Source organism: Lissotriton vulgaris, chromosome 8 (genome assembly GCF_964263255.1).
Source record: "Lissotriton vulgaris chromosome 8, aLisVul1.2, whole genome shotgun sequence".
In the NCBI taxonomy this organism is placed as follows: domain Eukaryota; kingdom Metazoa; phylum Chordata; class Amphibia; order Caudata; family Salamandridae; genus Lissotriton; species Lissotriton vulgaris.
In genome coordinates, this window is record NC_141696.1 from 550,061,006 (window position 1) to 550,087,106 (window position 26,101).

The 26,101-nt window shown below is 41.9% G+C and overlaps 1 protein-coding gene across 3 annotated transcripts in view; it reads left to right on the forward strand.

The window, feature by feature from the left end:
• FGF14 (fibroblast growth factor 14) overlaps positions 1-19,763 on the forward strand; it is a 1,331,526-nt gene extending 1,311,763 nt beyond the window's left edge. For all 3 annotated transcript variants that reach the window (XM_086934367.1, XM_086934366.1, XM_086934368.1), the window contains exon 5: positions 16,561-19,763. In XM_086934367.1, the coding sequence (XP_086790493.1) occupies positions 16,561-16,697 (137 nt within the window). In that variant the 3' untranslated portion in view covers positions 16,698-19,763. The remainder of the gene's footprint in view (positions 1-16,560) is intronic.
• The last annotated feature ends 6,338 nt before the right edge of the window (positions 19,764-26,101 follow it).

Sequence of the window (26,101 nt, forward strand, 5' to 3'; positions counted from 1 at the left end):
ACAAAGCAGCACAGCAGCACAGCAGTCCTTCACTCAATCAATCAATGGCATGAATAGAGCTTGAAGCTCACCTGTAGGGTCTCAAGGCACTGGGGGAGGGGAGGCTGCAGGTCTGTCGAAGGTGCTGTGGTTCAGTTGAAGAGCCAGGTGTTGAAGTCCTTCCTGAATTGAGGCAGCGACAGAGATTACCTGCTGTGGAGAGGCAAGATGTTCCAGGTCTTTGCTGTGAGGTAGAAGAAGGATCTTCCTCCGGCTGTGATCTTGTGGATACGTGGGGTAGTGGCCAAGGCCTGTTGGGCAGAACAGGGGTCTCTGGTGGGTATGTGGAATGCGAGGTAGTAGTTGAGGTACGGATGTCCCTCATCATGTATGGCTTTGTAGGTGTGTGCGAGGAGCTTGAAGGTGATTCTTTTGTTGACTGATAGCCAGTAGAGGTCTCTCATGTGGCCGGTGATGTGGCTGCGGTGGGGTATATTGAGGATGAGTCTGGTGGAGGCATTCTGAATGCTCTGCTGTTTTTCTGGGTGACGCTGGCGTAGATAGCATTGCCATAGTCAAGTGCTTCTGAGTTTTTCACTGGCCAGAGAGGTGGAAGAGTTGGGTCTGAGGGTCCAATTTGTATATTTGGTGCCAACTTTGAAGTAGGAGAAGGCTCTTAAATCTTCCACCCCTGGAGATGTTTGGAATTTCCTCACGCCTGCCCTGGCCCCAGCATTCCTAGGGATGCAAAATACTAGTGCCAAACCTTTTTTGAGTGTGCTAAGGTGAGCCTTTGTGATGTACAGGTGTGGTAGATTACAGCTCTGTCACCCATCAGGTCAGAGATAGCTCATCCTGCCAACAGCTATTCCCCCTTTGTTTCACTGTCTGGGAACACCATATAAAGACAAACTGGCAGCTTCACCTAGGCATGTGGCTCAGAATGCAGGCTGCAGGCACCAAATGGTTAGGACAAGAAAATGCCATCTTTCTAAAAGTGGAAAAAGAACAATTGATGGACGGAATGTTAATCAATAGCAAACATTCACCATCAGTACCAGAAACAAGCATCCTGGGACAAGTTTCAGGGTATCAGCCCTCATCAGCCAGGCAAGCTTGAATTCATTGGCGCAGTGAGCCCAGACCCATGTTTGTGCTTACCGGGCACACTTAGGGCGGCAAATGCAAAAACAACATCCTCCCTGGACTGGAAACAAGCATCCTAAGACCGGATTCAAGCTAGCCTGGTTGATGAGGGGTGGTACCCCAAAACCTGTCCCAGGCTGATTTTTCAGGTCAAGGGAGGACCTGGCCTTGCAGATCGTGCTGGACTGTTCCTGTGAGGAGAAGGGTCAAGACTGATTTGCATATCGCTGTGGTGCAGGGAGAAAATAAATTATGGATTAAACCCAGATCTGGGGGTGAATGTTTGATTTGTTCAGCATTCCGTCCTTCATCTGTTCTTTATGTTTTTGTCACCCTAAGTGGGTACGGCATGCCCAGACGTGGGTCCCTTGCTCACTGTACCACTGGATACAAGCTAGACTAGCTGATGAGGGCTGATACCCCAAAACTGGTCCCAGGATGCTTGTTTTTGGTCCAGTGAGGACCTGGCCTGGCAGTTCAGGCTGGATTATTCCAATGGGGAGCAGGATCAAGACTGATTTGCATATGACTGGGTCCAAACTGGGGTGGCTTGTTGAGCAAAACAATGATGGATTAAACCCAGATCTTTGACTGGGGGTGAACGTTCAATTTGTTCAGCATTCCATCCATCATCTGTTCTTTTTGATTTTGTAGCCCTAAGTGAAAAGGGTATGCCCAGATGAGGGTCCCTTCTCACTGTGCCACTGGATTCAAGCTAGACTGGCTGATATGGGGTGATACCCTGAAAAGGGCCCCAGGATGCTTGTTTCCTGTCCAGGGAGGACCTGGCCTGGCAGTTTAGGCTGGACTGTTCCCATGGGGAGCAGGGTAAAGACTGATTTGCATATGGCTGGGTCCAAACTGGGGTGGTTGTAAGCAAAAAATGATAGATGAAACCCAGAAGTGTGACCTGGGGTGAATGTTTGATTTGTTCAGCATTCCATCCATCATCTGTTCTTTTTGCAGTGTCACCCTAAGTGGGAAGGGTAAGCCCAGACATGGGTTCGGTGCTCACTGTGCCACTGGATTCAAGCTAACCTGGCTGATGAGGGGTGATACCTCAACACCGGTCCCAGGATGCTTGTTTCCAGTCCAGGGAGGACCTGGCCTGGCAGTTCGGGCTGGACTGTTTCCATGGGGAGCAGGGTCAAGACTGATTTGTATATGGTTGGGTCAAAGCTGGGGTGGCATGATGAGCAGAACAATGGTCTAAACTCAGATATGTGACTGGAGTGAATCTTTGATTTGTTCAGCATTTCGTCCATCCTCTATTCTTTTAACTTTTAAAAGGGATATTTTCAGAATTGTTACTTAAAATCTGACTTTACTATTAAAGATTGTTTTAAATTACAATTCTTTAGGCACCAGACTCGATACTCCGACGTGAGCCCAATTGAAAGTTAGTACTTATTAAATGTAATAATGTAACCCAATGTTATCCTTCGGGAGGGGCAGGTCTTGCAGTAGTGAAAAACTAATTTAAGAGTGTTTCACTACCAGAACATCTAAAGTTTTAAAGTAAATGTCCAACTCTATAAATTTACTGCACCCTTCCATATGCGGTGTTTGGGGCCTACCATAGGGTCATGTATATTTATTAAAAACAATGGTTGAGGCCTGGCAAGATGTTTGACTTTGAGATAACCTTTTCCGTCCATGGGTCAGTTTGCACCCTTGATTGGAGTTTGATGTCCTGTTGCCATTTTGGTTAAGAAAGAAGCTAATTGTGTACACAGCACCGGAGATTTACTTTTGAATTATAGTTCAATAGATTGAGAACACAAGCAGGTTCCATCGCTGTTTAATTAACCAGCTAATTTTGTTGAAATTCTGTACATTTAGGAAATCATCAATGACCATGACCATGGCTTGTATGTATATTTTCACATCATTATCATCACATGATTTATTTTATTTATTCATTTATTCAGATTGTTTGCGTTATGCTTATTGCATTTATCATTTAATTTGAGCGTAACATTTTTTTTTCCTTTTGTTGGAATTAGTGTCCGTTATTTGTGAGTGAACACTGTTCAGACTCATCTTATTTGTACAGCAATGTGGGTACATTGTGATTAGAGTATTTTATCTAGTTTTACTGGTCACTGTGTCACGGATCAATCACAGGACATAATTTATAAACACTCTGCACACTTGTGTGTGTTTTATTAGAATATTCTTTCACAGTTTGGATAGATTTGGAATGCCTTATTGGTGCAGGTAATGTTTAGTTTTTTAGCTACCGCATTTTAAGGTATATTTTGTATAGAATAGATTTCTTTTGCAGTCACAGCACAGCTTTTTGCATGTTTTGGTTATGGTATTGATGCAAGTTTTACAACAGAACACGTTCATTTGACTAAGATCAAGTTTACTTATCTAATATCAGACACAGCATTTAGGTTTCATTAATTGGCACTTCATGACTTAAATTAAAAGTGTTCATGTCACACAAATCATTCAGGTTCACTTACTTTCACCTGTGCATGTGCTTGTGCAGTTGTTTCATGCATTGTATGCATTTGGTGGAGATTAGATTGTATATTTTTAGGTCTTGATTATGTAACAACAGTATGTTTGATCCCGAGTTGGTTATATGTGGTTCTCATATGATTCTTTTTTATCATACTTACCCTTGAGGAAGGCCAGTTTTCCCGAAATGCAGTGGGTTTATATCATCTACATTTCATTATAAGGAATGGTGAATCCCAATGTGTTTCTGGAGAAAAGTCTGGACAGGCACTCGTTGAACTTGAAATGGAAATATGGGATCATGAAAATGTATGGCTAAATAGGTTTACTCATGGAATAAACTGAATTAAAAATGAAAGAAAGTGTTTAAACTTCATTGGACTGTCCATTTTCATTTGCTGACAGTGCATTTTGATCTTGGTAATCTAACGAGGCTCAAGCTTCTATTTCAAAGACGTTTAACTTGCCGAGTCTAAATGGCAGTTTAAAACTGCACTTACGGGTTGCAATGGCAGACCTGAGACATGTTTGACAGGCTACTTAAGTAGGTGGCACAATTCGTCCTCCACCAGTAATATTTAATTTACAGGCCCTGGGAACATGTAATACCACTTTACTTTGAACTTCTAAGTGAATTAAATTTGCCAATACAATATAAACCAATTTTGCCATGTTTAAAGGAAAACGCACAAGAGCTCTACTTGTATAACTTTAAAAGACAAGTGCTACTACACTTCCAACAAGTATGAATTCAAATGGCCACTGCAGCACCCCCACCCAAAAGCAGGGCCTAAAATACCCACTCTAAGACAAATGCCAGCGTAGTACAGTAGACTACTACAGCTTCCCTAGCCAGATCTCCTCTTACCGCTGGGCTGTTGTCATGCTGGGAGTGGGATCATAGTGGCCAGCATAATCACACATTGGTGGGGGGCCTTGAGCACTATGCCACAGCTACCTTCTTTTTCCATGGCAGGGAAGGCATACATCCTGCTAAAATCTTTTTTGTCGGGCTGCATGCAATCAGTTGCTTTTAAGAACTTCACATCTGAATCCTTTTCGCTGCCTTGTGGGGTACCTCAGGGCTCATCTTTGAGCCCAACTCTTTTTAATCTCTATGTAACCCCCTTGGCAGCCCTAATCAAGTCCTTTGGGCTATCATTAGTGTCATATGCCAACGATACCCAAATTATGAATCACTGTCAGCCAAAGGTAGGGATGGTAGGAACTTTATAAACTGTACGGTTGAAGTTGTCCCTTGGATGTGCCAGAACTGCCTAAAATTGAATTCAACAAAGACAAGGTCATCTTATTTGCAAATCGTCCCAAGTTCTGGTCCCCTAGCTGGTGGGCTGAAGAAATGGGCTCTCTCTCCAAGCCAGTGAGAAGGAAAAAAATCTGGGTGTCATGATTGACGACTGATCATCCTATAAGGAGCAAGTAAACAAAGTTGTTCCAACCACCTACTTCTCTCTGCGTATAATTTGGAAAATTGCCCAATTTTTATCACCAGACATGCTTAAGACAGTGGTCATAGCATTAGTCATTTCAAGAATAGACTACTGCAAAGGGTTTATTCTGATCTACAATAAACAAATGGAGAGAGTAAAGGGAATTAATCCACGTGAGTGGACGGAAAGTACTCCTGGTCCCCTTGGCTAGGTATCTATATAACAAAAAAGAGGAGTACCACCATAAAAAGGCTCAAAGAGCGATTTTGGTGGGATGGTTTTCTAGTGAAAAAAGAAGAAAGTCCTTCTTTGGTTTTATAAACCCCTCACTCACCGACCTAGTCGGTGACATGCTTCATCATCGGGGTCCACCTTGACAGCCGAGTGCCATCAAGGTGTGCTGCGACACCTGGAATACAGTGGAGCTGGTATATGAATGATGAGTGCAAGAAATAAGTAAGTGTGTTAAAAATTGTCCTGGTATGACTTGTAGGAGAAATATTTTATTCTTAAGACTACTGGACAATATTAAAAACGTGTGTGTAGATACAATAAGAGGCTAATTATGACCGTGTGTATCTGTAGATAAGTGAAAGGTCTACATGTTTCAAACCGTATTGGAAATTACCGGTTTTTCGTCAGGGCCAAAAAAGAGGAAGTGGGTGGTCAGGGCACACTAACGCCCTGCCATACCTACATTCCTAAGTTGACCTGTTAACAAATCTGTTACAGGGTGAAAAAGCTGTAACCCGGGTGTGGTTACGCTCAAAGTAAAAAATGACCTGTAGGGGGGAGAAAGAGAATAAGTCACAAGAAAGCTCGTTACGTGCCTGCAACGTAGTGAAGTGACGAAATCTGCTGTCTCTGTGAACATCCCACACAGAATTAATGCGGACTATTTTAGTCCAGTGTGCTGCTCAATTACATAGAAATAACGTATTGGCGCAATACAGCCATTATGGCTACCTGGCACACCTATCAATAGTTGTGTGCTTTGTAAAAAAGATCCGTGATATTGTCACTCGCATCCGATAATTATAGGTGCGTGGCTAGGCAACAATCATATCCTTAAAAGTGAAAGGAGTAACAACGTGCTATTGATTCTTCTTGATCCAACCGAGACAATACAAGACAAACACAACATACAACACACAGTATGCTCGAATGGTGCTTACTCCTAAATCAGGGTCATTAGGCTGCACGGGATTAGAGGGAAGGGTGGCCACTGTTGGAAAACATATTCTGCAATAAAAGGGAGAGGATGCTTAGTTCCGGGTTGACTTGCAAAGGGTACTGGAAAAATTCATACGAAGAAACGGCAGAAATTGCGTTTCATCCAGGGAATTCAATTTTCTACTTACAGTTTTCAAGTGGTACGGTCAAGCGGTATACCTAGTTTGCCCCGCCATGCGCCCGTGGCGAGAACGCATAATGAAGCGGGTTAAGACTGCCTCCATCGGGGTCGGGTGGGCGTGGTCTCCTGAACGTGATGACGTCAGGTGCTCCCAGAAGGAGCGGTACGGTAGCCTGTGGGGCTCACACAGGGGCGTTGCTATAGTAAAGAGAACGCTACCGCGTTAGGAGATACAAAAAAAGGGGGGATGTTAGAAGGTGCCAGGATTAGCTCTAAAATTACGGATGATGCTCCAAAAAGTAAAGCGATCGCCTAGGTAATGTATATTCAGAAGAAGCTGCTTAATTTGCAGGATAATAATAAAAGAGGGGTATATAATAATAACCCTCGCTGAACCAATATAAAAGCATTAGTCAGGGCTATATGAACTGCACAGGCAGTAGGTAAAGGAGCTCAAGGGGAATAGAAACCCTCTTAGTCAATAGGCATAGAGGAATTTTCTTGGGCAGCTTTAATTAAGGCTGTGCTGTATTAGGACAGTCAGAATAGAAGCGTTTTTGACAGTAATGTGAAGGGGCAAGCTAGGTTTATATTAATGTCAAATGATCAGTAAACCCAGAGGGTGGTTTATTTTGTGTTAAGTTGGCCAGACAGAAGCGGGAGGGAAAGCAAAAAAGTTTCAGAGATGCAAGTTATAGCACATTAGCCCATGGGATATTATCATTTAATCCAGTGATATGTGTTGATAGTCTGTAGACCCATCTCTGTTCTTTTTCATACAGACGTTTCTGTAGGTTGGGTCCAGGTGTTATCTGTTCGATGATTGTCCATATCATGTCATTTGGTGTATGATTGTTCTCTAGAAAATGGTCTGTTAACCTGGTCGCACTTTTTCTGCAGCGGATCGTGCTGCGGTGTTCACATATCCGTTGCTCCACCTTGCGAGTAGTCATTCCTACGTACTGCTTCCTGCATGTACACTCAATCAAGTAGATCACGTTACTGCTATTGCAGTTTGTATGGGAAATTTGTCTCCATACTTTTCCGGCTTCAAGGTCCAATGTTTTTGTATTTCTCGTCAGATGGCATACGCTGCAGTTTCCGCAGTGGTAATGTCCAGTGGCATCAGGGAGGCCCCAGGTTCTGGTAATAGAAGGATTTACAGGGGCGGTCCTTGTCTTGGGCCTGGTGTTGACCAGAGTGTCCTTTAGACTGTGAGATTTCTTAAATGAGAAGAGTGGTTTTTCCCAATGTAAGTTTCCAATGTTTATGATCGCCCAGTGTTTATTTATACTCCTGGTTACTTGATTGGATACTGCATTAAACGTGGTTACGCATGTCAGCGGTATAGAGTTGTCAATAGTTGTTCTCTCTTCAAGGAGCGCCTCTCTGGGCTGATTTCTGGCCCTCTTCTGACATTTGTTTACAATTTTATTTGGTATCCACGCTTTAAGAGTTTTGTCAATAAATCAGTGGCTTGTTCTTTGTATTCAGAGAGCTTACTACAATTTCTACGCAATCTAAGAAATTGTCCATACGGCAGGTTTTCCCTGAGTGGGCGAGGGTGGAAACACTCAAACCTTAACAAATTGTTTTTTGCGGTGGGTTTATAATGAGTTCTTGTCTCTAGTCGGTTGCTCTCCTTGGTGATGACCACATCAAGGAATACAATTCTTTCTTTGTCATAGTAGTTCGTGAATCTAAGGTTTTTATCGCAGATGTTTATCCAGATGATGAATTGGTCCAATTGTTCGACTGATCCCTGCCAAATTGCTAGGACGTCGTCACTGTAACGTTTCCAGATGGTCAAATTTTCACGAAAGGGATTTGCATCATTCAAGATGAACTTTTGTTCGAAGTCGTACACATACAATCCAGCCACGCTGGGGGCAAAAACGCTGCCCATTGATGTACCCCCCGTTTGTAAATAGAGGGTGCCTTCAAATTCAAAGTAGTTACATTTTAGTGCCATCTTGGCACATTCCAGAATGAAAGCTCTGGGTGTGTTGAATGACCAGTCAGTGTTTTTCAGGGTGTTTTCAAGGACTATGATAGTATCATCTGGAGGTATACTTGTATAGAGACTTTCAATGTCAAAACTTAGGAGGATAGTGTTTTCATCAACCACCATATTTTGCAATAGGTTCAGTAAACTTTTAGTGTCTTGTAAATACGTGGCAGTATTTTGGACAATAGTCTTTAAGAAAAAATCACAAAACCTGGACAAAGGTTCTAGTAAAGAACCAATGCCCGAAACAATTGGGCGTCCTGGGGGTGGTAACCTACCCTTATGCATTTTGGGCAAGATATAGAAATATGGGATTTTCCCTTCTGTGGTACACAAGTAATCTGCTTCTTGTTTAGAAATCCTGCCTGAGGCTTCTGCGGTTTCCACTAGTTGTAGGATTTCCGTTTTCAGTTCATTGGTGGGATCTGATTCCAGGACCTGATAATTTCTGGTGTCACTTAGAAGTCGTGTGCATTCTTCAGGATATGCAGTTATGTCCATAACCACTAACCCTACACCTTTATCGGCGGGTTTTATTATGATGGCTTCACAGGCGCGTAGTTCAGATAGTGCTGTGTTCTCAGCTCTACTTATGTTTTGAAATTGAGTGGAAACCTTCATTTTTTCAACATCATTGTACACGGCCTGTTCGAAGGCGATCAATTCCACCGGGGTTGTGTGTGGGGGTGGCGTGAAGGTAGATTTAACTCTTAATCCACTTTCATTTACAACTTCGTTCTCTTTTGGGGGGCCTTGCTTTTCAAAAAAGGCCCTAAGTCTCAGCTTTCTGAAGAAACCTGCCAATTCGCAATGTAATTGGAATTTGTCCAAACGGGCTGTTGGGACAAAACCCAGTCCCTTATTCAAGACACTCTCCTCTGTGGTTGATAGTGGTCTAGAGGATAGATTTGTTACTAGGGTCTCACATTGCTGGGCCCTGCCTTGCTCTTTGTCCGATTGCTCACTGGATCGTCCACCTTCCAGTGTACCTGATTTGGTTGTCTGTTTTTTCCTCTTCCCCGTCGGCCCCTGTGAAAAAAAGGAGGCCGAAATTGGTTTTGTTGAAATTGGGGCGGTTGGAAATGTGGCTGAAATGGAGGTTGCCATCCGTACATTGGATAGTGTGATGATTGGTTGTAGGGGCCTTGAAACATTGGCGGATTGAAATTTGGCCAAAAGTTTTGTCCTCTATTGCCACCTCTGCCCCTCTGTTTGTTGCTACTGGTATTTGACCCATTGCTGCTGTTGGACGAGTTGCTTGAAACATCAGAATCAGATGTAGGCTTCTCAGGTGGTTTAAAATCTGGGTCTGAATAAGGATATGTTTTTGTAAAGGAGAATCTTTTCAGATCTTTCTGGAATTTTGTTACCTTTTGCTAGGTCAGGTTCTCTCTATATTCATTTATCTCCTTGTTTATTTCGTCAAGTTTCCTTTTGTATCCGGTAATACTTGTCTTAATATGTGTTTCAGTTTTTTGGATTTCAATCTGGATAGTTTCTGACAGTCTCAGAGCAGTTTTTAAGATTAACATGATCCAGTCATGCGTGCAGTGCCACGCTATGAGGGCCCAGTCTTTTCTAAATGTTGTATCGTTCAGAAAGATGCGTGGTGCATTTGTCACTAGAAGGCCCTTTGGGGCCATGTTGTTTGTTACATACTCCTTCAGAATGGTACCATGTAATATAGTTCTTATACGGTCCCTCTTCATCTCAGTCAGTTTATCCCAATCGCCTGTCTGTGCTATTGTTTGTGAGATACTTGCATCTGCGAATCCGGAGATTTCGCCCATAATGGCGTCAATCTCTTCCGTGGAATATGAAAGGCCTTGATTTTCCCCCATGGTGTCTACTGTGTGTTGGATGGAGAGTGTCAGAGAATCAAAGAAGGACAAACTCTCGCAGCTGTGCGCTGCCAAGATATACAATAAACAAATGGAGAGAGTAATTTGTTAACAGGTCAACTTAGGAATGTAGGTATGGCAGGGCGTTAGTGTGCCCTGACCACCCACTTCCTCTTTTTTGGTCCTGACGAAAAACCGGTAATTTCCAACACGGTTTGAAACATGTAGACCTTTCACTTATCTACAGATACACACGGTCATAATTAGCCTACTATTGTATCTACACACACGTTTTTAATATTGTCCAGTAGTCTTAAGAATAAAATATTTCTCCTACAAGTCATACCAGGACAATTTTTAACACACTTACTTATTTCTTGCACTCATCATTCATATACCAGCTCCACTGTATTCCAGGTGTCGCAGCACACCTTGATGGCACTCAGCTGTCAAGGTGGACCCTGATGATGAAGCATGCCACCGACTAGGTCGGTGAGTGAGGGGTTTATTAAACCAAAGAAGGACTTTCTTCTTTTTTCACTAGAAAACCATCCTACCAAAATCGCTCTTTGAGCCTTTTTATGGTGGTACTCCTCTTTTTTGTTATATTTATTCTGATCTACCCAAGAAATATCTAAAAAAAAGTTGCAGTCTGTACAAAATGCGGCAGCTTAACTTATCACAGAGATTCCTAGATTTGGCTCAGTCTCTCAAGCCAGCAGCAGTCTTCGTTGGCTGCAAGTGAGAAAACACATAGGGGCATATTATCAAGGCGGGCGATATGAGATTTTCGCCGCTTTTGCAGCCGTTTTCGTCCGCAAAGCGGCAATAATTTTATCGCCCTAGTAGCAAGCTGTCGCTAACAGCAGTTAGCGACAGCTTTTAGGCGATAGTGAGCGGTTTGGGGCCCGCTTTGCATGTCAGCGATATTTATCGCTAATGACATGCAAAGTGGGCGTACCCAACCTGTTAGCGACTGAAAGCAGTCGTTAAAATCGCTATCGCCTGTTATCAACGCAGGCGTAGCGATTAAAAAATTCACGCAAAGCGCGAATAGCGCTGATAACGAACGCCTGCTCAGACCAGTTCTTAGCAATTATATCCAATGGGAGGTGGATATTCTGGCTAAGTCCCCATTGGCGATAATGCGTGAATATCGCTGGATTACCAGCAATATTCACCCATTTTGCCGCTAACGCCGGAAATTTTATCGCATTTGAGATAAACGTTGCTAATAGCGCGTTATCTCTGCGATAAAATCCGGTGATGCACGGTGATCGAAAAAATGTCGCTAAGCTTAGTTAGCGATAAATATCGCTACTTGTTGATAATATGCCCCATAATATTTAAGGGACTTTGCACGGCCAAGAACTGACATACCTTAGAGACAGGATTAGATGGTATCTGTTAAATGTTAGAAATGGGGGTCTCTAGTTGGCAGATGTAGGTACCTTTGTCCAAATATGGACCCTTGCTTCTAGTCAGGGTAAGGGGATACACACTTTAGATAACCTCTGCTCACCCCCTGGGTAGCTTGGCACGAGCAGACAGGCCTATCCCAAAGTAACAATTAACAGGAGTACGGTCCGTTAACCCAGGAAAGACTGGGTGCAGTTTGCAACAAAAACAATGTCTCAACTGGAGAATATTAAAAAGGAACAATTCAAAATGGTGAAACAAATCACAATTGGGAAGGGGAACAAAGGCAGGGAGACCGCAACGTAAGGGTAGGGTGAAGTAAGTCAAACTATAATTTTGTCAGTAGTTAAGAAGCACTACAGTACATGATTATACAATGCCCATAAGACACAAGGTGGGCACTGAGCGTACTAGTGAAGGTGGACGGCGCAGTGACACAAGGGTGCGAAAGACAGCGAGAACGGCGAGGAAAGGTAAGATTAAGGTGTTCAAAAATATGCAGGTTATATTCAGTGTTTATGCACAAAATAGTCAGATAATTAAATTGACCACAGTAGCGCCTGAGTTCTTGGCTGGGTAGTCGACGGCATTTCAACCTGAATGATTGCAGGTCATCATCAGGACAATTGTCATTAATTTGAGGGTAGTGCTCTTGTAAAAAGAGTACAGGGTGGGTGTAGGAGAACACAAAAAAATCAAGATCTGTGATTCTTTAGGGAAGCTTGTGAGATCCAGGTGTATAGTCCAAGAGGGCGGTGGCATATTGTCCAAGAGCGCAGTGGCAAACTAAGAGGGATCAGGGAAGAGCCTTGGAGGGAATCCAGAAGCAGCCCGGTTAATGGGTGTGGAGGATAATTATGTGGGGCGTAATCAAGAAGGCATCAATGAAACATGCAGCAAAATGGCAGGGGAATATTCTGTTGTAGCAGAGGAGCGAAGCCTCTGTGCTGCGGGCAGACAAATGAAACGTCCGGAACCGCTTCATTCGACTGCCCGCTATTGCGCTGCATACTTCATTGATACCTTCTTGATTATGCCCTCGTGGTTCACGCTGTTTTTCGCACCCTTGTGTCACTGCGCCGTCCACCTTCACTAGCACGCCCAGTTCCCACCTCGTGTCTTATGGTCATTGTATAATCATGTACTGTAGTGCTTCTTAACTACTGATGAAATTATAGTTTGACTTACTTCACCCTACCCTTACATTGTGGACTCCCTTCCTTTGTTCCCCTTCCCAATTGTGATTTATGTCACTGTTTTGAATTGTTCCTTTTTATTATTCTCCAGTTGAAACATTGTTTTTGTTGCAAACCAGGCCTATCCCAAAGCCAATTTATAAAGTATTTGTACTCAAAACACACCGTAATACAGTGATAACACCAGAAATGGGCACCACACCAGTTTAGAAAAATAAAGTATCTTTATCTAAACTCAACAAGATCAAAATGACAAAAATCCAACGTACAAGTATTAAGAATATGACTTTAAAAAGGTTTCAACAACTTGCGCCATAGAAAACTATGGATACGTGATTTCTCTCAAAGTACCTATAGTTGTAACAAAATTCACAAGGCCTAAAAGCCGCAGAGATGAGAAGCGTCGAGAACACAAAGAGATGTGTCAGTTCCTGAGACCATGGGGAGGCGATGCAACAGTTCTGCTGCACGCAGAAGTGATGCATCAAATTCAGTCTGTAAGGGGAAGTGATGTGATTCCAAGATGGTTCTGGTCCACGAGTGATGCATCGGGAAAACTTACCGCATAGGGATATGTGGAAATCCGGGATGTGTCTACGATTGATGCGGCAGCGTCGAGCAGCGCTGTCTTGGTTTCTTCAGCCACGATCCCTCGAAACGTTGGGTCTTGCAGAGGTAACAGGCGCTGCGTCGGTTTTGGGAGTGACGCGGCGATCCATGGAGATTCTTCGCGCACATCGGTGCTGCGTCGGGAAAATGGCAGCAAGAAGAGCGATGTGTCGATTTTCGTCGTTTTTCAGGTTTCTTCCAGCTCTCAGCAGCCAGCACAACCTCCAGAGGCCCAGAACAGGAACAGACACCTCCTGGCAGGTCAGAACACTAAGCAGCAGAGTTCAGGGGAGATGGGGAGTGAACTTGCTGTGTCCCTGAGACTTCAGAACAGGAGGCAAGCTGTACTCAAGCCCTTGGAGATCTTCCTCAAGCAGGGGGACACAGCACACAGCGAAGTTCTTGTCCTTTCCTTGGCAGAAACAGCTACTACAGGCCAACCCCAGACAGCATACAGCAAAGGGGCAGTACTCCTCCAGTTTCTCCAGCTCTTCTCCTTGGCAAAGGTTTCTCTTGATTCCAGAAGCAGTCTAAAGTTTAGGGGTTTTAGGTTAATACTTGTACCCCAAAATATCTTTGTTCTTTTTGTGCAAGGGTCTATGAGCCCAGTCAAAACCAGTTCTGTCCTCACTGGTGCATCATGACCACAGGGGGTGGAGACAGCCTTGTGCAAGGGAGACAGGCCCTATTCAGGTGCAAGAAAATCTCCCACCACTCTAAATTCAGCCAAGCCCCATTCAGCTCAGCTCTGAGTCATCCAGTAAGGACCAAGCACACCTCAACCCCCGTGGCTTTCTACAGTAGTGAATGCACATCCCCAGACCCTGTCACTCCAAAACCAGACAGTGAATACACAAACAGGCAGAGGCACACAGAATTATTAAACAAGAAAAATGCCTACTTTCTAAAAGTGTCATTTTCAAAGACAAAATTTAAAAACCGTCTTTATTAAAAGATGTGTTATTAAATTCTGAGTTCAGAGAGCCTAAACTTTATTTCTCTATCTTGCCCCAAAGGTTATACCTGTAGATGTTAAGAAACATTTCCCAGGATGTCCTATGGAGCAAGAAACCTTTCAATAGTGAAAAACAAAATTGGCAGTATTTCACTATCAGGACATGCCACATACACCAGTACATGTCCTACCTTTCTCATACACTGCACCCTGCCCAGGGGGTACTTTTGGCATACAATAGGGGTGCCTTACATGTAGAAAAAGGGAAGGTTAGGGCCTGACAAGTGGGTACACTTGCCAAGTCGACATGCCAGTTAACAACTGTGCAGAGACACTGCAGTGGCAGGCCTGAGTTACCTTTTCAGAGCTACTCATGTGGGTAGCAAAATCAGCACTGCAGGCCCACTAGCAGCATTTGATTTACAGGCCCTGGCACACTTCCGTGCAGTTTACTAGGGACTTACCAGTAAATCAAATATGCCAATCAGGGAGAGCCAATTGTATAACACTTTACACAGGGAGCACTTGTACTTTGACACTGATCCGCAGCGGCAAAGTGCCCAAATCATCTAAGCAAGCAAAAACGTAAACCAGCACAGCAAAAAAAATACTGGAGGTAGGGGCAAAAAATCAGGGGAAAGCACACCAAAGATGCCAAGTCTAATAGTATCTCCCAAATAGGACTCTTTGTTCGAGTTTGGCTTGAGATCTGTTTGTTCCCCTTCACAGAAGAACTACATGGGGAGGCAGGAGCCTGATACAGTGTACAACATTACACTGGAACCGTCTCCCCTGGGAACTGAAAAATGCAACCTCTCTGCTTAGGTTCAGGAAAGACTTTAAAACCTGGCTTTTCCCCCTGGATCTCTGAGTGATGTCTTCTGGGAAAGTTGATGCTTCTCTTCTCGGTCCCCTCAGTCATAGGTAGCGCCAAGACGCCTCCGGGAAATCATTAGTGCTTTATCAAAATTAAATCAAGTCAAACCTGATTAACAGAATTTGGTTCTACTTCCTTTTCATCAGGGCACTACACAGATCCGGGTCCCTTTCTTTTTGCACAGTTTTTATTTTTGCCCTTTGCCTTTCCCATAAGCACCAAATAGGAGGCTTCTGTGAGGGTAAGCTCCTATTTTATGGTTAAGGAACCTGAGATTGGGTAAATAGTGAGAATGTTGAACGTGGCTACTACAGACGTGTTTCACTCACGACACGGTGCGCCTGCAAACTCTTAGGCAAGGGGAGGCTGGCAAGTATTAGAGAGATCAAAAATTCCCTCCCTCGTCCCTTATCTATCTCCACTTTTTCTATCCTTTGTTCTCTCTGTTTCCTTCGCTCTTTCTTCATTTCACTCTCTACACTACCTTCATTTCTATAAATCCCTAATTGCTACAGTACATGGCTGCACACTCCCTCTTATTACTAAGCTCACCATCATGCCAATAGGTACGACAAACCACCTGAAAACAAGCACACAATATATATGCTTATTAAAGATGAATGCTAATGGTGAGTATATTTTGCTGTATAAAAGAAGACTTCATGATCTATTATAGTTATCAACTAGATTTTTGCTGTACACTCCCTCTTGTTACTAAGCTCACCATGCCAATAGGAACAACAAACTGCCTGGAGACAAGCACAAAAATATATATGCTTATTAAAGATGAATGCTAATGATGAATATATTGGGCTGTATAAAAGAAAACTTCATGATCTGTTATAGTTATCAACTAGATTTCGGAGGTTAACCAGAAAATTCGCTTTTGACAATTAGATTATCTTATAATGAGATATTCTAAAGCCGGAAGGGAATCAGACTCCCGCTCCTTTATAATACAAACCAGGATATGATAATTGCATTCCATTTCTCAAGGTCCTATTAACAAGCGGCATTCTTTATGCAACATATTGTCTCCTATTCAGCATGTGCGTCACCATTAGCGTGAAGTCATATCTACATTGTGGGATTATTTCTATAACTAGCACATTCTTTCCAAAGCAATTCCACTCTAAATGTGATTATGCAAGTAGAGGCTTTTTTACTCCCTTCAGCTTTTGTCGCATTAATGGTCGAGTATTCTTGCTAACCGAGTGTGTCTTCTCTTTTTCTTTCTTCTCTTTCTATCCTAGTTGCCATGTACCGCGAACCGTCGTTGCATGACGTGGGAGAAACTGTGCCAAAGGCTGGGGTGACTCCAAGTAAAAGCACAAGCGCATCTGCAATAATGAACGGGGGCAAACCAGTGACGAAGAGCAAGAAAACATAGCCAGGGGGGTTACAGGTGTTGTGACTTATTGAGCCATCCGCACGGTTGCGTGATTTATCCTGGCCAGACTTTGACTTCCGGTGTCCGTTGATCAGCTCAAAGCAAGTGAACTCAAGCTTGGTCTCTGCTGTTCCCGAACTCGTGTTGTAAAGAAAAGTGGATACATCCCAGCGTGTACAGCTCCTTCACATCAAAAAGACACCTGGAGAACCAGCTAACTCAGACCATGGAATGCCCTACCAGATATGGAATGCCTTTTTAATATCTTTTCTGTGACTGTGACACTTCATGTGAATGACATACTTCACAAGTTCACTTGATACCTTGCCTGCTAACAGTAACCCATAAAAACCCGCCCCCTTCTTTTTTGAGCCCATTTCCAGCAGAATTTCATGTGGTATACATTCTATTTTGTAGCACACACATAATATCCAGGCCTTTCTAGTTAGATGCTGTACAGATCTGTGCTAATGGCAGTTTCTCTTCCCACTTTTTTTAAAAAATGAGGCTGCCCCGGCTTGTGACCTTCCGCAGGAAAGCTCTTATTTCATTGGACACTTTGAAATGTTGCAGGTGGCCTAGCTCGACAGCAACCAGAGAATCAAAAAGTCTTCAAAGAGCTGTTCTTGTAAGTCATAGCTCCAACAGACAGGACCATTTTCATCTGGACTTTAGTATTCATTAAAAGTAAAATTGCTATGGTAAATAAAGCCTATTCTAATGAGATGAGTTGACATTACTGTTGAGGGAATCTTGCAAAGCGGGGGCAGTGTGAGGATCACATGGCTCACTATCTCCTGACATTCCCCCCTTTGGTGTACTCTTTTATGTGCTGGCAACATATCACAAACTGACGTAATACATTTTGCCTTGCCCAGGAAGCAAAATAAAACTGAGGTCAACTGTGCATCCTTCTATTTCTCTCAATTGACCAATCAAAAGTAACTGCTTTTAAGTGAAGGAGAGTGGAGCAATTTGAGCCCTTTGAACAGTCCTCAATTATTGTTAGGAATAAACATAAGGCCTTCAACGTAGTATTTAGCATTGTTGCATCCTGATTCAAAGCATGAGCTAGGCTGTTCTTGCTTTTTATTAACAGCAATGCAGATAGATTGAACACAATTATTAGTTTTTTTTTTAAATCACTTGCAGAGATGTAATTTTTTGCACAACATGTAGAGCCCAGTGATGCTCCCAAGTGAGAGTCCCAGTACTGGCAGTACTTCCAAGTCAGTGTACCAGTACTGGTACATGCTTCGAGCACAGCCTGATCACAGGGTGCACCATCATGAGTTTTGGTCCTAGAGAGGTCAATTTTTTTTTGTTAATGTCAGTATAAGTAAACCGTAGATGCCATGCTGTGGTGCCGGGCTATGCGCAATATGCGCTGTTGTTCAAGAGCAAGATTGGAGCCCTTAAGTTGCAAAAAAGTTTAAATCTACTTGCTTTATTTTCTGCAAGGCAATCATTGTAACCATGTTCTGTGAAGTGACTAGTGGGATAAGTGTTTAGACCCACAAACTGAGGGTTACCGGCCCCCTATGGAAGCTGTTGCTCTAATCCCTAAAAGAAAGTGGTTGTGTCGCGGCTTTACTCTGAAAACCAACATTATGTGAAATTTAAGTACGCCATAGCGTAGTTGAAAAACATGTGACAAGCGACTTCGGCTGTCTAGGATAGGCCCGTTGTAGTCAGTTTCAGGGCGGGCACCATTTTAGTTGATCGCTGTAATGCTCCTATGCTACAAACCCACACACGTTCACTGTGCTACTTTTTGGGTTCACGTTCCTATTGATCCCGCGCAAGGCAACAGTAAAAGCTTGTTTCTATGTAGCTAAGAGACAGGAAGCACATTAGGAAGAAATTCATTATCTAGGTCTTCGAGGAAAAAGAAGCTAATTTAGATGCTGTAACGAAATATGCACAAAGATATTTTTAATTTGAAACTTTTGGAGCTGGGCTCTCAGGGCCACACCCACATGCGCACGCAGGCACACATGCAGACACACAGACTTACACACTGTTTTCAGCAAATGGGTGCCCACTCACGGGGTGGGTCTCCGCTCCGCAGACCAGTAGACTGGTTGAAATGAAGGATGAATTTATTTTTGTATATGACTAGTACGTACTGTATATGTATCACACCTCTGTTTTTTTTGTTTGTTTGTTTCTACGGTTTGTCTGTAAGCGTGTTTATTCCTACGAATGGATGTCTTAAACCAGTTTCTTCTTAAAAATATGTTTAACCATAGAGCAGAGGGGTTCTCCTTGTTATCTGTGCTTTCGTTAAGACCTTTGAGTTTGTCTGTTGTCTCACCTGTTGCATGGGACGAGGATGGTGAGGATGAGCTGCATGTCATTAGGCTATCTGTATCAAGAAGTTGTTGGTATGTATTACTAAAGTTACATGCATATATGCAAAGGATTTGTCTGCATTGTACAGTTTATGTGTTGACTATCATTTGTTGTATACACGGATGCAAGATGTTGAATAAACTATTTATATGAAGGCAAAGCGAAAGAAGCAAACAGCATTTATGGAACAGATTGTGCAGGGCGGCCTTTCAATGGGGGCTACATATATGGCGAAGGACCATGTAAATAAGGTACTGCATTTTGATTCCTCCCCTTATACCATGCCAAAGAAAATCTTATCTCCTTAATGTTACCTCGACAGTTGTTTCCCGTGACCGAGTGCCACCCCTTCCCATCACAATTGAATTTACTGTACGAATATTATGAACTGTCTGTTATTACGAACATGCTGTATAGTGAAGCCACTGGAATCAATTTGTACTGGCAAATTGTGTGTTTTGTACTTCTATGTACATATAAACAGAACCTTAAAAAGATATTACGCAAACGTTGCCTGCTGCATGGGTCACTGCCTATGGCCCGCCATTGTTTTGCCTTTTCTTTATGTAATCCCAGAATGCTTTGCACAGTCCAGATGAGATAATTCAATAACACTGTTTTGGTAATGTAAAGGGAATGTGAATAATACAGATATTCATTATTACTTCTTCATTCATTTCGTTCTTTCAATAAAGTTACATTTTTAGTGCAGCATGTTTACTCGACAGCCACAATCCCATAGAAATACTGCAGCCACCCTGACTGTGTCAAAATTGTGTCTCAATTATCAAAGCACGGTCTTGAGAGAAATTTGATGGTTGAATGGTTTGCAGAATATAGAGGACAAAAATATTGTGCGGACAAACTATTGTGCCAAAAATATCAAGGACCTAAATTTCAAGAAGGTATGTGCATGTTGGTAAATATGTATTTACTATTCATAACTCCACATCTACGTACTATGAAGATATATATATATAGATATAGATATAGATATAGATATATATATATATTGCCAAGGAACACATGCATGGAGTTAACCATAGCAAACCTATGCTTACCTACATAAACTTACCTATACAATATGTTGGTCTTTGATATTTTTGCTACAACATTTAGGACCCACAATATTCTGTTGTTAGATTTCTGGGTAAATAGTAAATTTGACACCTTAAGAAAATTATGTTAACCAAAACATTGACACTGTTGGTAAAATCTGCACTGTTTTTTTTTCTATGGACGCAAGACATGAATAAGTTTTTTTTCCATAGCTAACAAAACCAACAGTTGATTTAGTTTTACTTGTAGACCATCACATTTAGTGATTTTGCTAAAATGTCATCTCTGTTTTACAGATCACAAGCAGTTAGATGCTTCTTAGGCCTAAAATACATTTGTATTATGATAGCGTAATTAAAGAATTTTGCATCATTAACATTTTTTGATATTACTTGAAATTTCACATTACGCAAACATATGAAAAAATAATGTGAGCTACCGGAAAGCCACATTTCACTCTAAATAGTTAATCTTGTCAATATTTATAGAATTGCACAAAATTTCACTAGAAAAATTACACCATTTCAGCACTCTAAAATGACTTACTTATTTATAATAAAGCCCCTTCCACTCGTTGTAACCAACAGTTTACGATACAAATAGAAAATTATTAAGTGAGGTGTCTTGTTAAGCCTTCTAAAACTCACATATGTTCAGGTGTAGGTGATGGGTCCCACACTTGTAATTGGTGGTTCTTTAACTATTAAGAATGCTCCCTTGTGGCTATAATGCAGATGTGCTAAAAACAGCAATGTCATGGAGGCTTGTATGGCAGAGATTAGGACTCATGTTGCCTCACAAATATTTATGTGTGAAGTGGCCCAACTGTAAGGTAAGCTACCTTTTCTTCCCTTGTATTCCCCAAATACCCTCAATGTGTGGTAAAATCTCCTAATTTTCAGTACATGTTTAACATCTGGCTAATAGATCTAAACGTTTTTAACTAACTAACTGAAGATGTATACTAGAATTTTGTTTTTTTCCTGAAAAAGATTGAAAACATGTATTTTTATCCTAAGGAGATTTACGCTAATGATGTAAATACTGCAGAATTCCAGAGACATCCACACCAGCCCCACCTTAATAGAAAGTTCCAGACTAGGACTATTCTCAGTGCATAGAAAGTAACTTTCATGATGGGGCATGTTATGTGAGTTAACTGTGTGGTATACACACTGATGTAGGTGGCATAGACAAATTGCAATTAAAGGAGCAGGGAACTGGATCCTCCCTGGTAAAAGACCGCAGTGACTGTATCCCTTTTCACGAAAAGACACAATGAAACTGTTGAAATTGTTAAATTAATGAAAATCGTATCCCAATCCTGAGTCCTTCTCTGGGGTATCACATTGGCTGGAAAACATGGCAATTCAAAAGCACTAATACCACATTTCCTGTTTGTGTTAGATTACATCTTCCACAATTAAGAAGTTGCTTCTCTCGTGCTTTTTGGGAGCGCCACACCAACGTACTTCACAGAGTTGACTCTGCTCACAATGGCATCCAAAAATGTCATTGAATGAAAAACAAACAATGCTGGGGAATGGATAAGCCAGTGCCCTGGTACTACGTATACCACCCCCCCTTTGACATCTCTTTAATCTCTTGCGTATTTGCTCTAATGGGTCCAAGCTATATATCCAAGTAATCGCTAGCCCCTGATGGCCATTTCACTGGAGCATTCCATTTGCTTGCAGTAATTTCCAATACATTTAATAGCGTAGCCATGCACATTCACTGTAAGACACAATCACACAAAATATAGTCTTAATCAAGACTCATTTTGAATCCAAGGCACAAGTCATTGAAGTGATAACTTGTTTCTCATGCAATGTTTCATACCACACTTTTGACTTTTCTTGGTGTGATATACAAGAGGTATTGTATCTCTCAGTTGAATGGTACTGAATTTACCAATCTTGCAAAGTCAGAATATTCAGCATGGAAATGCATGCACTTACCTATAGTTAAGGTGACCTAGAAAATCATCACTTCAATTCAGAAGAGATTTCCATAGTGCAGTTTCTAATCCACGATCTTTGCTGTATATAGTGGTAGGATCTGCAAAGTAAGAGAGCATCACTTCAATCAGACTGGTTTAAATGCAGAGATCATGAGATATAAACAAAATTTTACCCAACATTTTCCTAGAACTGGAATCTTGCTCTCCTTCTAGAACCTCAACAGCTCGTGACAAGCTGCATGCTTTCCAACATTTTATAAATTGCTGAGGGATATCTGTGAGTAGATTTTACTCCTTAAAATGAAGTGCAGGTGGAGGTGAAAGTTAACTAGAGGGGCTGCTTCAGGTCTTGTCTGTTGTATTATTTAAAAGGCTTCTTCTCTTTATGTGCAACAATAAATTGCTTTGGGTTCATAAAATTAAAACGTGTAGGCTTGGAATAATGAATACCAAATATTAACGGGTCAAAATATTGTGACCACAATATTGAGACACAAAATATCAAAAGGTAAGTTTCTATACATTTTCCATACCTAACTCCACATATACATATCTTGGTGCAACGCTAAAGGGTTACGGCGCAACACTGGCAAAACGCTTCACAGCACTGATTCTTTTCCGTAGAGGGAATCAGCCGGAACCCGCCACGTTTCCAGAGGGTCTCGAGCAGTGAGGTATTGTACCTCTTCTTGGACATGGTGCCTTGCATTTTAGCCCCTGCTTAATTGACTCTTTGGTGATGGGGCTGTTGCAGTACGAGGGGACGCGATAACTGGCCGTTTGGGCAGAGGACAGTAAAGGTGGTCATCATGTCCTGCTAACATCGAGTTCCGCAGTATGAATTGCCATTCAACACTCCCCATACTTTCGCCGGCCCGAGGTGTTTCAACATAAAGCATCCTGGGAGTTGTAGTGCTGGATTTTGCGAGGACTTACAACAGGTGTGCTACACTGCTAAAGGGGAGGAGCGGACCAATGCTAGCTATTTTAACAAGCAGGAAAGAACTCACACTGATGACTGTATCCGGTGTTGGGCGCTGAGGAAGGCGGAAATGCCAAAATGCATTCGCCGCAACTGGATCTGTTTGCAGCTCAATAAACCCGTTTGACCTGTTCCCCTCCAGGTTCCTGCTTCGTCTTTTCAGATGAAGTTTTTGTGGCATATTTTCCTGTGCAAGCCAGACGCACAGGTCAGGAACCTCTGCAACGCTAAAGGTTATGGCGCAACACTGGCAAAACGCTTCACAGCACTGATTCTTTTCCGTAGAGGGAATCAGCCGGACCCCGCCACGTTTCCAGAGGGTCTCGAGCAGTGAGGTATTGTACCTCTTCTTGGACATGGTGCCTTGCATTTTTGCCCCTGCTTAATTGACTCTTTGGTGATGGGGCTGTTGCAGTACGGAGGGGACGCGATAACGGGCTGTTTTGGCAGAGGACAGTAAAGGTGGTCATCTCGCCTGCTAACATTGAGTTCCGCAGTATGAATTGCCATTCAACACTCCCCACACTTTCGCCGGCCCGAGGTGTTTCAACATAAAGCATCCTGGGAGTTGTAGTGCTGGATTTTGTGAGGACTTACAACAGGTGTGCTACACTGCTAAAGGGGAGGAGCGGACCGATGCTAGCTATTTTAACAAGCAGGAAAGAACTCACACTGATGACTGTATCCGGTGTTGGGCGCTGAGGAAGGTGGAATCGCCGCAACTGGATCTCTTTGCAGCTCAATAAACCCGTTTGACCTGTTCCCCTCCAGGTACCTGCTTCGTCTTTTCAGAGGAAGTTTTTGTGACATATATATATATATATATATATATATTACCTACTGGCGGTCGCCAGTAGGAATATATAGTTAGGATTTTTTTCCTATGGGATTTTTGAAAATTCGATGTCGAATAACTTTGGCGTTTGTGGACGGAATTGGCTGAAATATTCAGAAAAATGGCACATTTTGTTTCTGAGCAGCCACTGAAAATTTGAGGGGGTTTCGTCAAAGGGGGGCCGAGATAAAAGGGGGGTCCCAAAACACGTTTTTAACATTGAGTTTTCCATAGGGCGGTTGGACTCACTTTTAGCTCGAACGGCTGAATGGATTTACACGAAACTTGGCAAAATTGTAAATATGGTTTGCTCGACGTGCCTTTGCTATGTCTCAATATATGTGCTCCAGTGGATTTTGAGAAATTAACGTTTTAAAAAACAGATATATCTGTGACAGCGCTCCGGTTAGCGCTCCGGTTCGCGTACCTGACGCGTAACGGAACTTCGCGAAGCGAAGCTGATTGGCTCTCGGGTGTCTGTAAACATTCTAAACAGTCCGGAGCGGCCGCCATCTTGTGTCTCGGTAGGATCGAGACACAAGAGGTGGCCAAAACAAAGTGGGAAATGAGCATAAGGGGGCAGAGTACATCCTCCCTGACCCCCTAAGTTTGATGAGGGGGCTTTAAAAGGGCCTCGCGGGGTTAAAAAATAATATTTTTTATATCTTTTTTTTGCGGGGGAGCGCTCGGTACGCGCACCGGGAAGCGGTCCGGGAAGCATAATATTGGGAAAATAGGATGAAAGAATGTTCAAATATTGTATGTTTATTGATTGTTATTTTTGTTTTTTTTTATTTATTTTATTTAAGTACCAACATGTAGGTACCAATGCAGAGTCTAAAAATAAAAATACATTGTTTCCTTTGTAGTATCTTGCAGGTTGTTTCAGAAGTTATTGAGGTATATGGAATTCATAGCATAGTCTGTCATGAAAGCAGAAACACCATGGAGGCAGGAGATGATAAAGAGATGTTAAATACACATTGGAGATGATATAGTGGAAGAAAGAAAGTAACTATGAGCAAACTTAAAGTTGCACAGTATATTTAAAGTCTGATTTTACATTAAAATCAATTTGCTACTAGTTTAAAAAATACATATAAAAATGAATAATGTCTCAAACTATTTTAGAATTATTATATATAAATGTATTATTCTGATTTATTTTCAAAATTAAAAAGAACTTCTAATATTTCTTGGTCAGATTTTGACTCATTTTCAATTAACAAATCCACAGCTTCAACACATTGCAGAAGTTCTATGTCCATTGATTGATCAAAGAATTCTGAATCATATTCTTTGTCATGGTTGCATTCTGCAAATTCCACGTTATTTTTCTGCTCTCCTTCCATTTCTATGCTGTAAAATGAATTTTAAAAAAATATATCAGTACAGATAGGGCACTGTTGGGTTTAAGTACAGACAGGTAGTTTGGTTTTTTAAACAGTGATTTTTTCGTTGGGCAGTGTATGAAAAAATTTATGAAATAAACTCTAAGTCAATTCTTAATTATACAAGACAAGTCTAACTCCATCCATAACTAAAACAGAGAAGTCTATTTTATTCTATAAGTATTACAGAGGGATAGTATTTAACTATCAGAAAATGTTTTCCTAATTAGCTTACAGTACAGAACATACTTCAGTTTTTAAAATAACATCTTACCTTTCAAATAGAACTTCAAGTTATCAGTTGAAATGTACTTGATATGTACTTCAAGAAGTAGTAGTCAAAATGGCTGTGTTTCTCTCTCTTTATATATATTCAGGTACATAACCAATCAAATGTCATGAAATAATAGAAGATATTGAAAGTGGCATTTTGATTGGTTGTCAATTCTAACACTTCATAAGTGTTTTTGTTAGGTAATTTACCTCAGGATATTTAGTCAGGCTTACAGCATAATTTTCTCAATGGAATTCCATCAAATTTGGGTAAATGGTAGGGACTGCTAAGTAGTAGGCCCTATTCTATATTTGATAAAAGTGTCTGTAGTAGTTTTTTCTGTAAATTACTTTCCCACCTTTTTTTATCGAGCGCTTACCGGTGCGCTCCCCGGTACGCGAACCGGCAGCGTTACGGGAGTCCTCCATTTTCTGTATTGGTAGAATTGAGTCATAAGATGGAGGACAAAGAATGTACGTTTTGAATGATTAGAGGTAGGGTAGCTCTGAAAAAAGCTATTGTGTTCTGTGGCTAATTTAGGTACC